At 41.5% G+C, this 17,773-nt stretch overlaps 1 protein-coding gene across 3 annotated transcripts in view; it reads left to right on the top strand.

Annotated features, from left to right (window-relative positions):
- The window catches only part of LAMA4 (laminin subunit alpha 4), a 141,670-nt gene that overhangs the window by 42,247 nt on the left and 81,650 nt on the right, over positions 1 to 17,773 (top strand). For all 3 annotated transcript variants that reach the window (XM_055432776.2, XM_055432775.2, XM_055432777.2), the window contains 2 exons: positions 5,555 to 5,679; positions 10,230 to 10,310. In XM_055432776.2, coding sequence (XP_055288751.2) covers positions 5,555 to 5,679; positions 10,230 to 10,310 — 206 coding nt within the window. The remainder of the gene's footprint in view (positions 1 to 5,554; positions 5,680 to 10,229; positions 10,311 to 17,773) is intronic.

Below are 17,773 nucleotides of genomic sequence, written 5' to 3' on the forward strand. Positions count from 1 at the left end.
AAGGTGGCCAAATGGAAAGTGGCTTAACTAATGAAATCCAACATGTATTGGTGGTCTTTTGAAAGGGCTGTGTTGTATCTTATCAGAATTTTCGTGCGTTGAGGTTTCAGCAGAATCAGCTAGGCAGAGGCCAGGCAGCTCCAGTGGGCATGGCAGATTCTCTAGGAAAGCACCTGAAAGAGGCATGAGAAAGGAATTAAGGTGTAGAAATCGAGCAGACAGATGGCTAGTGATGGAAATGCCTGGTTGCTGATAACCCATACTTTATCCCAGTTCTAGAGGCTAGGTACAGAGAACCAAGAAGAGGTCATGACTAAGGCCAGTTACCATCTAAAGAACCGGTGCTTCATCTTTAGCAGAAAGCATGGAGCCCACTGACCAGAACTAGGGTGGAGAAAATCTGACTTGAAATTCACCACTTGCACGGGATTCCTTAGATTCTTTTGACTAAGGATTGATTTGTTGATTTCATTTATCCACTTAACAAATAAGCATTTTTTGAGTACCACTTATCTGCCTGACACTATTCTAGGATCTGGGTTAAGTGGCCTCCACTGTGTGGACTGACGGGCTGTAGGGCAGAACACTAGTTGAAAATGCCTGTGGATGTGGCCAATGTAATGAAATTCAAAGTATGAGGACCATGGGAGCTTCAGAAATACATGCAGAAACCCCCACTTGCTCAGTAACAATAAAAAAAAGATAAAGAAATTTCAAGGTCTGTGCCAGAATTTCAGGGGAGGGGGGGAAAGCTAAATCTGAATGAAAATAGATTTGAAACCACTCAACCGCAAAAACATAATTGAAACCTAGAGAGAAAACCATCAAGCTGTTAAGTGTTCACATCTGGCTGGTGGAAATGTGAATGGATTTTTATTTTCTTCTTTTCGCTTTATAGTATACCTGCCCAAGTGTTCTACAACTCTCTGTAATAATTTTATAATTAAAAAGATTGATGTTCGGATGAACTTCTACCTCACCCTAAGCACAATGGAGAAAGGGAAGTAATTCAGCATATTTAAGGCTAATGAATTTTTTATTACTCCCAAAGCCTAATTAAAACCTAATTCAGGAAAGCAAAGATTTTACATCTCTAATTTCTGTAGCATTTTTCTTGTGACTTTCAAACTCTCCTTTATGTGTGTAAAGCCAAAATCAACCAATCTAAGTGCCTTTAAGACTACACATGTGTGATCAGTAAACCAACACCCTCATTAGGTGCCAAAGAGAAAAAAAAAACCAAGTAATAGGGAATTTTTTTTCATGTTTTACATGCAACTATAAAATCAGTATCTGAATCAAGAGCATAATTCTTACATTAAAATCTTGACAATTTTCCAATCTGTTGCAAGCTTGGAAAAGCCCAAATTTTTCAAATAGTGATTTATTTACTTGCTAGCCAAAGTTTTGAAATAAAGTCATAAAATTACATGTGCAAAGGATTCTAAAGATGGCTAGCTCAGTGGAGCCCCCTGGAGCTTTGTGCCCCTAGTGTAACAATATGATGAGAACCAATACAGGTAGTAAGTTCTCTGTACATTGTTTTTCCTTCTTCTCCCAACCCTGAACAGGTCTCTCCTTTCATATTCCCCACCTCAGTTAATGACAGCACCATTCTGCCAGTCCTCCATATTTAGGTGTCCTACATGCTTCATCAGCTTCCCATTTTCTCTTCACCGAAGTTTAGCTGGACACCAAATCCTACTAGTTACCTAGGAGAGAGCCTCCTCTGTTCTGCACCATCCTGCTGTCGTAATTCATGCCCACAGCCTCCCTCCCTGATGACTAGTACACCTTCCCAACTATTCACAATGCCCTGCTCCAGACTCTCCTTCCCTAATCTGTCTTCCTCACTAGCAATGGAGATATTTTTTAAAAACAATCAAGGCATACCCTTTTCTAAAATCCTTCAAGGATTTCTATTCTAGCCTCAGTGAGCTTCTCACTGCCATCTCCCTGGACATATTTTGAGAACCACAAGTCTAGACAGGCTACAGTGACCCATGAAGCATCTGACCAGCCACTAACCTGATCCTTTTCGGCTTTCTTCTCACCTTATATTGGTGCTGTGGCCCAGGTGTCTAGAGACTCCATTTCTCACATGAAGGAGACACAGCTGGTGCCCAGATGTCATTCCTGACACCTAATCTGTGATTGATTGTCCAGACATAGCTTTCTTAACCATTGGCCAAAGATTCAGAATGCCTTTTTCATTTTTAAGTGAGGTCAGTTTTATTGAAAAATTAAATTTTTTTAATTTAAAATTTTCCCAACAACATACTATTTATTGTTGGTTTTTTTTTTTCCTTTCTGATTTTTAAATGGCAGAACAATGAAGGTAAAGGGTATTTGCAGTCTCAGAGTAAAAGATTTAAGAAGCATTATATACTGTCTCAGCTAGATCTTTGTTTTACAGACAGAGAATAGAGACCTAGAAAAGTCAACTGACTTGTTCAAGTTCAATCATCTAAAAACCGGAGGAGCTAGGGAACTCTCCCTGCTGCCGGCACTGTCCCTGCCAATCTCACAGAACGTACTTCATTTACCTTTTAGGAAATTTCATAGCAAGCTCTTTAAAAGAAGGCAGATGACTAAAGTCAGTGTTTGCACTCTGAGCACTTAGAGGTCATAGTGATATGGAGGCTTTGCCCTTGAGGGTAATTGCTCCCTGTGGCTCCCATGGCAGAAATAGGGCCCTGACAAGGAAGCCAAAGCACCCATGGAGTCGCAAAGAGTGGTCTGACATCTTACAACTGTCCTGTTTTCTTCTGCACAGATGGGTTTCATCTGTCCAACAAGGACTCAGACTAGTTTGGCCCCACTCTAGAACAGCCCTGCCAGATTGCTTATGGCTTGTGCTGCTTGCTAGGTCGCTTCAGTCATGTCCAGTTCTTTGTGACCCTGTGGACTATAGCCTGCCAGACTCCTCTGTCCTTGAGATTGTCCCAGCAAGAATACTGGAATTTGTTGCCATGGCCCCCTCCAGGGGGATCTTCCCAACCCAGGGATCGAACCCATGTCTCTTACATTTCCTGCATTGGCAGGCGGGTTCTTTACCACTAGTGCCACCTGGGAAGCCCTGCTTATGGCTTAAATTCTGGGTAGTTGGACAGGGCTCCTTGGTTTTCCCTGGGATAAGAGACTGCCACCAATTTTGAGCTGGCTCTGGGTGTATGTTAATTTCCTTTACTTGCTCCAGATACTAATTTATCCTTTCCCACTTTGGCCTTCCTCTTTCTTTTCAACAAATATTTGCTGAAAATTCACTCAGCACGTGATGCAGTGCTAAGAACAGTGAGGGAAATATGTTAATATCTTGTTGTCTGCACATCACACTCTATTTTTCAGTTTCTCATCTGTCAGGTGTGCTGAACTAGCCTCTTAATCCTATTCTGTTAACATAATTCTAATCAGCAGTCAGAGGTGGTCCACGTCTAATGGCTGATCAATTGGCTAAAGACCATTCAACCATGATAGCTGTGCCCCACTGTCTAGTGTGTTGCGCTTGATTTGAAGTCCAAACTGTTAGTTAAACAGTATAACACTTTCCAATGCAGTCATTTTGTGACTCTTTTGGTAAAGGAACCTTTTCTCCAACACACTGGAGAAGCAGTATAATACGGGAATTTCCAGCCTAACTTCTGGAGCCAGATTGCCTGAGCTGAAATCTCACTTTTGAGACACACCTACCATCTGTGTAACACTGGGCAATTTGCTTAACTTCCGTGTATCTCTATCCATTTTGTAAAGTGTGAAAAAAGAAAAATAGGACCTTAGAATTATTATGAAAATTAAATTAGTTAATCCACATAAAATGTTTAGAGCAGGACTTCGCTATTATTTTATTTTGAACCTCAGCATAGAACATAGAGACAAATAAAGAGCTCAAAGTTAAGTTCGCAGTCACTCCATCTTGCCTTCCCCAAGATTCCTCCACAGAGCCCTGTTTGAAAAAAGTTAACTGTTAAAGTTCAGGTGCATAAGTGTTACCAAAGGAATTGCTGAAACAGTAGGGTGTCTCTTCAGTGGTGTTCTAATCCTAGTAGTACAGTTTTTCACTGAAAACCCTATTCAAACTTTATACACTCTGGTGAATACAAAGATGAAAACATCGTCATGCTGCTGGCGTTGCCCTGTGCAATCTAGTCTAGTCCAGTTGGAGAAAATACCAGTAGACCTGCATCACTGCCTCTTATAGAGGACTTCAGTTCAGTTCAGTCGCTCAGTCGTGTCCGACTCTTGGCGACCCCTTGAATCACAGCACGCCAGGCCTCCCTGTCCATCACCAACTCCCAGAGTTCACTCAAACTCATGTCCATCGCGTCGGTGATGCCATCCAGCCATCTCATTCTCTGTCGTCCCCTTCTCCTCCCGCCCCCAATCCCTCCCAGCATCAGAGTCTTTTCCAGTGAGTCAACTCGTCTCATGAGGTGGCCAAAGTATTGGAGTTTCAGCTTTAGCATCAGTCCTTCCAATGAACACCCAGGATTGATATCCTTTAGAATGAGGACTAGTGAGAAATTAATCCACCAGTTCAACAAACAGCTGCTGAGTACCACTCCATTTAAGTTGATAGCAGTGCAATGCTGAGAGACGGTGTAGGGGGAAGCACTGCTGAGGCTGGGTGTCTCTGTGTGCTCGGTTGCATCCTGACTCTTTGCAGCGCTATGCACTGTAGCCCTTCAGGCTCCTTTGTCCGTGGGATTTCCCAGGCAAGAATACTGGAGCAGATTGCTGTTTCCTACTCCAGGGGATCTTTCCAACCCAGAAATTGAACCCACGTCTCTTATGTCTCCTGTATTGGCAGGTAGGTTCTTTACCACTGTGCCACCTGAGGCTGGGAGCTGATAATAATATGTGTAGGGAAGGAGGGAAGGATCGAAGAGGGGTCATCAGGAAGGAATCCTGAAATTCTCAAAGGCCTGGTGCAGATCTTGAATGATAAACAGGCATTCTAGGCAGAAGAATCAACTGTTGTGAGCTTTTCTTCCATTTATCCCCACCATAAATGGAAGAATCACACAATAAACCAGCTTACTATTTCTCATATATCATTATGCAAGATACCAGCCCATTAGCAGAATATTCTTTATCTACCTTCTAGTCCATTTATACTTTACTTAGACACATTTTATTCTTCTGAGCCCATAAATTCTTAAAATGTTCCCCTAGTATTTAGCAGGAGGAGATTTTTTTTTTTTCATTTCATATTTATTCCTAGTCAGTAAACTGATGCTTCTAGGATATTCAGAGCTTGATAATTCTGATTATCATTCTGAATTGAAATGAATGACTGATAATCTTTTCACACCAACTCTAAAGAGAGTCCCCAGGCTGCCAGTGCACACGCAGAAGTCTTCCCCATGGTTCACACTTTGTAGCATCACCGGGGCCAGCACAGCTCCTCTGTGCTGACCAGTAAGTATCATTACATACCATCTGTTTTGTCAGGCCTGATATCCCTTTTGCTTGAAATACTGCTTGATTCCCACATTTGCTGTGTATAAAATTTCTTGTGTGCCCTTGTCAATTTTCTTACCTTTTTGTCTCATAGCACTGCCAGCGGAACACAACAGGCGAGCACTGTGAGAAATGTCTAGATGGTTATATTGGAGATGCCATCAGGGGACCCCCCCGGTTCTGCCAGCCGTGCCCCTGCCCCCTGCCTCATGTTGCCAAGTAAGTCTTAAAGGAAAATAGCCTTTTCTACTGCTTATCCCCTTTGTTTTTCTTTTCTTTTTTCTCCCTATACAGAGTTCTAGGGTTTCTGTACAATCAAAATTGAGTATCTCCTGTTGCAATGAGACTGGAAAAGATACAGGAAAGTTTTCTAGCCCGAATCTGTTTTTAGGAAAACTTAAACACTTGCAATATAGGTGGTGACTCTGTTCCCTATATTGGGGGTAGGTTGCAGGAGACGTCACAGACACAATGGTTTCCCAAGCTTTATAAGCAAGGCTAGTCTCATTTTTTCTAGGCTGTCCCCTGACCTAGAGAGATTGCAAATGGTGATGCCAACAGACATGATAATTCAGTGTTTTCAGTAGTAGTAGTTTCTTCTGACTCCCACAGAGCAGACCTTTTCTACATGTGGCAGCTAAGTGGATTTTCAGTTAGAAATAGAGCATAGATAAACAGAGTGCTTTAGACCAGTTAGCACATAGAAGATTTCTGAGAAAATGAATTTTCACTTCTGGCTGTGTTTCCTGAATGAGAAGTTAAAGACAATACACATACATCTTAGTGGAAATAATGGAATTCTTTTCAGGCACATATATGTATAAATCTAGTAGTCAAGTCAGGACTAGCCATTTTATTGGCTTAAAAATGTAGAATGTAATGTAGAATTAAACGTAGAATTAAAATGATGTAATGGTATTTAGTTTTCCAACATTTTGCATACTCTATATCAGGTACTCTTCTAATTGTTTGGATGTAATATTTCCTTGATAGTTGTTGTAAAGATTAAACAATGCATATAAAGTAATTAGAAAAAGTCCTGAATGCCTTACATACACACACATTCTCTCTCACACACACACACTCCCTCTCTCTTTCTTGTTTTCTTTTTTATTATGGCTTAATACAGGATATTGAATATAGTTCCCTGTGCTATATAATAGGATTTTTTCGTTTACCCACCTTGTATATAATAGTTTGCATCAGCTAACCCCAAACTCCCAATCCATCCGTCTCCCACCCCTCTCAGGCCTCCTGACAACCACCAGTCTGTTCTCCATGTCTGTGAATCAGTTTCTGTTCCATAGATAAGTTCATTTGTGTCATATGTTTGATTCCATATATAAGTAATATCATCACACACACTTTCTTATAAAGAGAAAAGAGATGACAACCAAGTTTCCCCCTAACTGTTTTCCCCTTTATTGAACACCAGTATCACCTAACATTTCACCAAATAGCTTGTGATTTGTTCAGATCCTCTGATGCGTCTGGCAGGCAGTGAATAAGTCAAAAGTTTTACAGTCCCATCTTTCTTTAGAAACCATTAAACTGCCTTAGCCCTTGCTTTGTGATTTTTCATGTCCAGTGGTATTAATAATATGTACTAAATGGATGATACTGAAAATGAGAGTGGAAAACTCAAACACTGTGTTCTATTATTTTTATTCAAGCATGTCCTGATTTATGAGCTCCCTTTGCTTCATCTAGATATATTATTTAATTGTTCATTAATATTCTGCTCTCAAGCACGAGTCTTAACCATATCTGATGGCGTGTTCAGTGTGCCCGTTCCCTTTCCGTGGTGTAGTTATTTTGTTAAATATATTTACCTCCAACTTTCTAATAACAGGTTTCACTCATTCTCCCACATGAACAAAGTTGTTATATAGCATCATCTGCTCAAAGCCGGTTTATAAGGTTAGAGCTGCAGTTTCTTTAGAAATTAACAGATGAATTAGAAAGGTAATCCCAAATTCTTCATTATGTTGTCTGACTTTTGTACTTTTTTGCACCATACATATGACAATTACTTATCTAAATTATGTGACATTAATGTTTTGAGATATAAGGCTTCTGGAACCTCATTGGCTGAGAAGTCTTATCTACGTAAAATCAATAAATATTAATCAAGCACTTATTACGTGCCAATCTTGTACTGGTTGTTGGTCACAGTTGTGAATAGAATGGTCAAAAACTCCTGCCTTCCTTAAAATAGATCAGATTACAACAGTATTTTGAAGCTTCTAAAGCAAATGACCTTTTAATCTATGAGACAGATTATCCAGTGTCTTAGTTCATCAAGAAGCTCTTTTGAAGACTGTTAATGCTTTTAAATAAAATAAGCAGAAACTTGCCAGTCGGGTAATGAGCTTCATGTCTTAAAACAGAAAACACAGGTAGTTCCATCGGCACCAAGAAATACCATTTCCACCCATGTTCTTTCTCTGCTTGTGTGTGTAGATCTGAGTTCAGAAGAGCAGCTGAGGGACTGAGGGAATGGATTGTGCAGTTAAATACGTATTCACAGATATAAAAGCTGAAGTTTCTAGAGGGCAGATTTGAGATGAAAAACCTGTTGAAAATTAACACAAAAGCAAAAATACACAACCTATAAGTAAAGAACATATGTGAGAGTACTGAGGAATGGGGATGGTAGGAGAGACCTGCTTTCTCTGTAGTGGCAATAGTTCTATTTCCTGAATCCCTCTGGGGAGAAAACTGGCTCCAAAAAGCTGGGAGTAGTCTGCAATCATCGAATAGGACAAATTGGCCTGGATCCTATAAAGTGCTAGTCTTTGATCTGGCCTTATTATTGACTGAGTTAACTAATCTCAAATGCTAATCAAATATCATATAAAATCAGACTCCCCACTGCCTCTTTCAGCTTTTCTTAAAATTCATATTGCTGCTTTCTATAAAAATCATTCATATTGCTGCTTTCTATAAAAATCAAAGTGCCAGAACTTTTATTTGAGCTTTCAGAAAGGCACCATGTGTAGAATCTCAGTTCCGTTAGAAAGATACACTAGTTGAGCCTGCAGACCCAGGATTTGGATCCCCAGTTAAAAGAGCCACATCTGAAAGCAAGAAAGTGATGCTTCAGGGAGTTTTGCAAACAAACCATGCTGAGTCTGTTTTCCTTTAAGTTCCCTGAGGGTTTTTCAAAAACATAAGACTCCCTTCCACTTGGAGAGGGCACCGTGGTTGTTAGTTTGGGCTGAGAAAGGCGCAGTGATTTCATTTCCCTAGCTCCAAACAGACTTTAGCCTAAGCAAAATGTAAACAGTTAATGCTGATGAAAAACAAAAAAAGGAGCTCTCGATGGCCCTACTGCCCCTGCGTCTCCCTCCACCAAGACCAGTGGTCACATAGCTGTTCCCAGGGTCTATTTGCACAGAGCTCAGTTATTTATTTGGGGTTTGGCCAGACAGCCTCCATGTCTACTAATAATTGCTCCAAGTAAGGAAAATGTCATCTGTTCATAACAGTAGGATGTTAGCTCAAAGCAGATAACTCCAGGCAGATATTTCATTCCTTCAAGCCATGGGTGGGCCACTGGGTGGAACATCTTCAAAGAAATATGCATGTTCTGGATGCTTAACTGATGGTGTTTCTTTAAGGAGGCTGAGGAATAAGAACAAGAAAAATAAAGGATAAATGCCAAAGAAATGTAATTCATTGGAGTGTTTTTAACCAAACCGCTAGAGAAAATAAATTGTGTGTACTGCCTTTTACTGAGAAGCACATGTTATTTTCTGATTGATTTTATAAATGTATTCACACAAAGCAAACATATCCATTTGCTTTCCTCCAAAGACCATTAGGTCTTTGCTGATACATGCAGAAATGTGAGAACAGCAGGTCATACTCCATGGATTGTACACTACCTAAGCCAAAACTAATTTAAAAGTCTTTAAAATTTTCTATACCATCCTCATAGGGATAGATTCCTGTCAATGTAGAATTTTCAAAACATATAGAGTAATATTCCATTTCCCTGCCTTGATAATTAAAATATTTATTCTGCTGAAACAGTGTGTGTTTGTTTTCTGTTCTGTGTCCTACTTTTTATTATCAAAAAAAGAAGAAGAATCAAAAGAGAGGGTTTCATGGACTAGAATCCTTTTACTGTGGGTCCTGTTTTTCACTTGAGTACTTGCTTTGTGACTTTGGTCAGTTGAGCCAGTCCCTGTACCCTTTATTCCCAACTGTTAAGGTACACATGAAAGAAATTAAAGTTCTGTGGAGATTATAAAGCATAGTTTAGAACTGGCTCATGACGTTGAAGAGTGAAAGAGAGATAATGCAGGGAAAAAGAGGAAAACTTTCAACATCACAGAAAGTGATGGAAAAAAGAGAAACTTCTCATATGAATCTAAAATCACAGGTAAAATTTGCTTATTTTGTATCCAGCTTTGGAGTATGTAGTTTAGACTTGCATTAAATAAACACACACACACACACACACACACACAAATATACGCGGTGTTCTGCAAATTCCCACTGTTTCAAGTCAAAATAATCAAGTGCCTCTATGGAAAAATAAATGAGGTAGACAGAAATGGTGTCACCAGTGGTGTGCCACTTTCTGTCTGAGCCTGATATTCTAAGTTTTCCTAAAAGGAGAGAGATTTAATTTAAATGAAGCAAGTGATCACACCGATTTGACCTTGAGGGGGACCAAGGTAGAGATGATCTAATCAAAATTAAGACAGCCTCTTCAATGATGTATGGAATTGACTTCTAATATTCTCTTTCAATTCTAGTTTTGCAGAGTCCTGCTATAGGAAAAACGGAGCTGTTCGGTGTATTTGTAAAGAACGCTATGCTGGACCTAATTGTGAAAGGTAGGCTCCTGAACACCCCTATGTTCTGTGAGGGTAAAAGGAAACTTCCTGTTTCCTGCATTCATCAGTTCTGCCATGCTCTCATTCAATAGGTCTTAAGAAGGAATGAGGGATAGCATTTCAGAACCCTTTAGAGGAACTTTCCCAAACCCCATGCCTCAGATACAACTATAAGAATGCTCCCTAGGGACTTCCCTGGTGGTCCGGTGGATAAGAATCTGCCTGCCAATGCAGGGGACCACAGGTTCAGTCCCTGGATGGGGAAGATCCCACATGCCACAGAGCAACTAAATCCGTATGCCACAACTGCTGGAACCTGTGCTGGCTAGAGCCTGTGCTCCACAACAGGAGAGCCACTGCAGTGAGAAGCCTGTGCACCACAGCTCGAGGGTAGGCCCCGCTCACCACAGCTAGAGAAAGGCCGAGCAGCAGCAAAGACTCAGCGGACTCAACAGTAAGTTAATTAATAAAAAACAGAGAGAGAGACAATGCTCCATAGGCGTCCATGGCTACATTGCAGGATAAATGGGTAAGGAAAGAGGAAAATGAATGTCTGTATTTTGAAGAGATGGCTTTGGCAACGGTCCTTTCTCTCTCTCACTGAGAACTAGTAGTACAACAATTCATGTCCAAAAGAGAGGGAGAAAGAAAGACTTCTTCAGGCATTCCTTTTTTTATTAACTGGCCAATTAATAGAGTGATACATTGAAAAAGGCACAAACCTATTATTTAACCTATTTTTTTATACCATTTCCTCTCCTGAAAAGTAATTTCATGAGTTTGGATATTTTGAATCCCTTTTTTGGTATTTATACCTAACACTTTTTAAAGTTGCTTTGGGCTTTGCTCATACAGGAAAGGACTTGGCAAGCAAGAATGCACAGCTTCCCACCAAATGATTTCTGGCAACATATTTCCCATCCTCCCTCAGCTGCTCACAGGTTTCTAAGATAAAAGGGCTTTCACTGAAAGAGTCTCACAGAGAGGCCTTCTTATTTTTAACAGAAATGCCATTAACGTCGGCCTCCCCATGTGTTTAGGCAGCAAAATGATGCGTGGTGTCCTCAAGACAGGGAAGGAAGGGCCAGAAAGGACCAATCAGACATCTAGTCCCATATCCCCATGGCCGTGGGGTGCTCACTTCACACAGCACACTGCCTACTTCCCTGGGTGGGGCTCACAGACTCAGCCTAGGGTTCAAAAGGTAGACCTTAATTACCTTTTCACATCCAAAGAAAACACCCTCCATCTCTCAAAGTGTAGCTCTGGAACTCTTTTTAAAAAGCCGGAGTGTCTATGGAACGCAGAAAATCTCTATATTTTGAGGAGATTGTTATTGTAACTGTTAAATATGCAAAATATGGATAATTCTTTTGCTAAAGAGTTGTGGGATTTTCCCCCTTTTTACTGTAAGGGAAGAAGAACATGAAAACTAAGAGACCATGTGAATGTCATCCTTTAGGGAGACTGCTAGAGTTGATCAGATGACCTTTGGCTGATGAATGTTGGTGACACACATATTCTGTATTTCTTTATGTGGGGGCCCAGGAACATGAACCATCTGATTTACTCATTATCTGGCTCCCCAGGGGTGTGAGAGGTTGTTCTTTATCCAGGGATGGAGCTTCTTCTCATCAGTGTCTGAGGTTAAACTCAGTTTAGTCTGATAAGGATTGAGCAATATTATTGGCTAATGGGTGCTGGATGGCTCCTGAGAGGGGAATTAATAGTCTTAGAGGCCTGCTGACCGAACACACATTCCCCCAGAAGTGAAGTAATCTGGGACCCAAGGGCTCAGTTCTACACAATCACACAGGGGTGTGGATAGGGTTCTGTCAGCGACAGCAGGGGGCCTGGCACAAGACAGCATGTACCCTCAGACATGGAGCTGTGGGTGATAAATCCCCCGGCACACATTGGAGGCTCCTGGAACCTGGCATTAATCAGCAAGGCTCAGTGAGATCTGCTGCTTAGCTGGACCTGGATTGATAGGATGGAGGGGAGAGCACCAGTTTGGGAGGTGGAAGTAAAGTGCTGAGATGTAGCGTCAGCCTGGCTGAGTCCATCTCTCAGCTTTGGATTCCTTTGTGATCCCTTTGTAATCCTCCTGGGTAAGTTATTTGATCTCTCTGTGGCAATTTCCACGTCTCTAGAAAGGAAAAAAATGAAAAATACCCACCTCATAAGACTGTTGAGAGGAATACTGTGAAGTTCTTAGTATGGCACCTGGGACTTAATAAATGCTCAGTAATAGTTAACTGGAGACAGCGTGAGTCATTGTGCCTGTTTCCACCACTGGCGTAATATATGCTTGGGACAAGCTGGCTTGTTTCCCTGAATCTCAGTTTCCTTAACTAGAAGTGGTACCTTTACTATAACTGTCTCTTGTGTCCTCTCTTAGCCTCATAACTACCCCTCGAGATGCTCATATTTTATCATTTTGCAGGTGAAGAAACTGACTGGTCTAAAGTCGTATCACTCGCAAAGTGGGAGAACCAGGATTTGGAAAGTTTGGGCTAAACATTTGTATTCTTCTCCCATTCTGCTTTTCCCAAATGTCTCCCTAAGAGTCTCCTATTTTAAACGTTGATGATTAATGAGCTAGAAGAACTTCTGATATGGAGGAGAAAAATGGTTAATCTGTTGACTAGATTCTCTTTGACAGGAGGCTATATCTATAGGGGCGTTGGAAGTAAGCAGCTCTTCTGAGGCCTTTCGTCTGCTTTGGGGGAGGATCACTTAGAGCAAATGTCTCCATATTTCCTGTCCACCCTTCCTCACACCCTGCTCTTTTAAAGAAAATGTACTGAGGTCTTTTACATTAAAAATTGACCTGATAATCCAGGGAACTCTTCCTCAAAATAGAAATGACCATGGAAACAGATCGTGGTGGAACAGGTAGGGATGTGATACATGTAAGATATGGTCTCTTGTCCTCAATGAAGTCAAAGCTAAGGGAGGAGACAAACCTCAGAAGCATTGATTGCCAGACAGAAAAAAAGGAAACGCCAGAGAAGGCTAGCAGAGGCTCTTCACAACTGTAGTGGAAGGAGAGATTTCCTTCCCATGGAGGGCCTGGGTCATCTCACAGGAGGCGGCCTCAACTGCTTGTGATTTGTTTGACTCTGGAACTGAGGGGAGGAGGGTCTCTGTTTTGAGTTTAATCATCAGATTGTTAAGTTTTTCCAGTTAAACTTCATCTAATATGTTTTCAGTTAATTTGTAAACTCAAATCTGCCCACAAAATCTTTTCAAAATATGTAGCTGGTTTGTATGGGTATCTATCTCATTCGTCCAAACAAGAACGCACTGAGTGTTTCTGTACTTAGAGATCATTTAACCAAAGGTGGTTTTCAAGTCTGACTTTGTGTATGTATCTCCTGGAAACCTTTTGGATTCCCGGGCCCTGCCTAAACCCGTCCGTGCCCCACTGAAAAGACACCTCTCAAGTGAGGCTGAGGACCCATATTTTGACTCCCCGTTGGGTTCTCACAGCAATCCTCTCACTGGCTTGTGAACTACTGCTCTGTTTCAACCTTTGATACCACACCCACAAACAATAGTGTTTCCAAAGCTGGGACACAAGAGCCTCAGGTGTCCTCGGATATATTTGTGGAGGTTCATGGGTTCTCAGCAAGTTTTTTATTAATTCTGTGTTTTATTTCAGTGATAATCCCAAGGGAAAAAAAGTTCACTGAAACATATTCTATACATTCTTTAGTATCATGTTATAATAGAGGAGGATCTATCTGCCTCAGAGCTAAGGAGAAAATAATGGCTGATGGTGTGTCAGTGAGACATTACAGACAGCTGGAGGCCCAAAGACATGACACTGAGGCAAATTGAGTCATCATACAGCAGAAGATAATAAGAAGAGGTGCCAAGAATACCAGAAGAACTATACAAAAAAATCTTAATGATCCAGATAACCATGATGGAATGATCAGTCACCTAGAGCCAGACATCCTGGATTCAAAGTCAAGAGGGCTTTACAAAACATCACTATGAACAAAGCTAGTGGAGGTAACGGAATTCCAGCTGAGCTATTTAAAATCCTAAAAAATTATGCTCTTAAAGGGCTGCACTCACCTTGCCAGCAAATTTGGAAAACTCAGCAGTGGCCACAGGACTGGAAAAGGTCAGTTTTCATTCCAGTCCCAAAAGAAAGGCATTGCCAAAGGATGCTCAAACTACCGCACAATTGCACTCATTTCACACGCTAGCAAAGTAATGCTTAAAATTCTCCAAGCCAGGCTTCAACAATATGTGAACCATGAACTTGCAGATGTTCACGCTGGATTTAGAAAAGTCAGAGGAACCAGAGATCAAATTGCCAACATCCATTGGATCATAGAAAAAGCAAGAGTTCCAGAAAACATCTACTTCTTTATTGACTATGCCAAAGCCTTTGACTGTGTGGATCACAACAAACTGTGGAAAATTCTTCAAGAGATGGGAATACCAGACTACCTTACCTGCCTCCTGAGAAATCCGTATGCAGATCAAGAAGCAGCAGTTAGAACTAGACTGGACATGGAACAGTAGACTGGTTCCAAATCAGGAAAGGAATATGTCAAGGCTATATATTGTCACCATGCTTATTTAACTTATATGCAGAGTACATCATGCAAAATGCCAGGCTGAATGAAGTACAAGCTGGAATCAAGATTGCTGGGAGAAATATCAATAACCTCAGATACACAGATGACACGACCCTGATGGCAGAAAGCGAAGAAGAACTAAAGAGCATCTTGAAGAAAGTGGAAGAGGAGAGTGAAAAAATTGGCTTAAAACTCAACATTCAGAAAACTAAGATCATGGCATCCAGTCCCATCACTTCATGGCAAATAGATGGGGAAACAATGAAAACAGTGACTTTATTTTGGGGGGCTCCAAAGTCACTGCAGATGGTGACTGCTGCCATGAAATTAAAAGACACTTGCTCCTTGGAAGAAAATCTATGACCAACCTAGACAGTGTATTAAAAGGCAGAGGCATTACTCAATGCTTGAGCTGTGCAGTGGTGAACCAGTCATCCAGCTTCTTCATCGTCTGGTTTCCTCATCTATAAACTTGGAGTCAGAGGGGGCTTAGTACAAAACCTTTGCGTTCTCAGGCTATAACATCTGTAGGGTTGAAGTTGGGACTGTGACTTCAGAGTTGCCTCTGAGACTGCCACCAAAAGATGTTCTTGAAATTCAAAGTAACTCAAAGTAGGTCTCTACTGTGGTTGAGATTCTGACTTAGAGAAGAAAGAGTTTGGTTTTTCTCTTGTAGAAAACCGGGAGACCACCTATGGAGATCAAATACAGTGGAATCAAACAGAGAAAAGAAAGTAACTGGCATTTGGCTTCTGTGAGCTTGGACAAGTCCGTTCACTTCCGGACCTCAGGCTCCCAGTTGCACACTGAGGTGGCAGATCCACATCCCATTTTAGTGAGCTTAAGAATCCTAATATTCTGTTTGGTGGACTTCAGCCCAGGATAGTAACTCAATCCAGCCGTGAGTTCCACAGAGGAATGATGTATGCTGACTTGGGGACCAGAGGGCCTGTAAACTAGAGGTACAGAGATATGAGTATGAATAATAAAATGTATCAAACATATCCTCTTTGTGGGTTATGTGGCACTTAACATTCATTCTTATCTTTTTCATAGTCCTCAGTATCTAGAGTTTGTATAATTATGCCTAATGCCTTTCCTGTTCTTTCAGTGCATAGGCTGTGTGTTTTTCCTCTTCCTGTCTCTCCATGCCTTAAACAGAATAGACATGAATTGTCCTTCTGTTGGTTGAATTCACTCATTCATGTAAAACAGCAGCAGTGTGATCCAGGGTGGAGTGAAGAACATCACGGTCAGAGGGTCTAGGTCATATGCTGTCATTTCCTGGCTGTGCGAGACTGGGAAATCAAACTAGCCTCTCAACCTCAGAATGCCAGGCCTGGGTGCCCTCCCTCCTGGGTGTCTGTGGTAACTAAATGAACTTACCTAGTTGAATCCATGAGATGCGATGCAAGTGACTGAACATACAACATCATCACGATTACATCAAGAAACTGAGACAGGAATAAAGCCTGGGAAAACATATGCAAAATGTTGAACAATGATTTTGTTAAGATCTTGGGATTACAGATGTGATTTTTTTTTTTAATTTCTCTGTTTTTCAAACGTTCTGAATCATAATTCTTTTGCTTTAAATGGAGGCCTTTAAAAATGTGGTGTCTTATTATTACTGGCTGGGTCTTATTGGTTTCCTTGGAAAGTCTTCCTTTCCACTCCCAAGGCCAAGGTTCCACCCAAGGCCCTCCCCACCCAACCCCAGTCTCCTATTCCAGCCCACAGTCCATCCTGAACTCTGATGCCAACACTGGCTTCACTCACCATTCCTTTTATCACACATGAAAACCTTCACTGGCTCTCTTCCTTTTTCTCGGTCTTCAAAACTAACTCCTGTGCCCAACCTTCAGTCCCATGATGGTACGTCTGCACATTCTTTCCAGCCACTCCCAAAGCTGCTTCAGCCCACCTTAGCCAGTCTTCAACACTAATTTAGCAAAACAGGGACAACAGCCAGCCAGAAAATGTGTATGTTGGCTCAAACAGTATTCTTATAAAGTTTGAAGCAACCTTTAAAAACTGAGATTTCACATACAAATCCAAATTTCAATATTTCCTTTAAAAACAGTAAGATTTACAGGACAGATCATTCCCTCACAGGTACAATGTGGAAACAGTTGATAGGAGCTGAGAAGCACCTGCCCCCTCAGATGAGGCCTTTGGTCCCATCACGCTCAGCAGGGCTTCTGCTGGCCTACAGGTTACCTTTGGAAACAGTAAAGAAAGGCATTTTTCCTCTGGGCAGAGGCAGCCCCACCCAGAGTGTGCAACTTGGCAAAGCCAGCAAAGGCTGGAAAGATTTCAGTCTTTGCTCTCCAACTGGGCTGGATTCTCTTCATTAAGGGCCAGCTGGCATGACCATAGGCATCAGCTCTGCCCCCACAACAAATGCAGCTAGGTATCTGCCCTCTGTATGCTTATGTATCTAAAACCTACAGAGTAATGGCCATCTGGCTCCAACTCCACTTATCTGTGGGACTCCCTCAGCTCTGCCCTCTGCTTCATGTTCACACTGTGTTCTTTCAGTCACAGGATGGCTGCCAGAGCCACTCGTGCTGCCTGCCTCTTTGTTCACCTGCAGATGGAGAGAATGCCTTCACAAAGCCCTCAAACAAGAGCCCAAGCTCCACTCCAATTGAATCACTCTTGTGCCAAACCATTTTGACTGGGACAGCGCCAGGCACTGATTGGCTCAGGTTTAGTTTATCAGAACAATCACTCTGGCAAGGTGGAATATATACCAGTGATTCTCAGTAAAGGTATTATTAAAATTTTGTCCAGAACAATTCTTAACTGTGCCCTAGTGGCAAATCTCATGGCCACATTTAGCATATCTAGTACAACCAT

Source organism: Moschus berezovskii, chromosome 10 (genome assembly GCF_049115385.1).
Source record: "Moschus berezovskii isolate FMDL1 chromosome 10, NW_MosBer_1.0, whole genome shotgun sequence".
Taxonomy (NCBI): Eukaryota; Metazoa; Chordata; class Mammalia; order Artiodactyla; family Moschidae; genus Moschus; species Moschus berezovskii.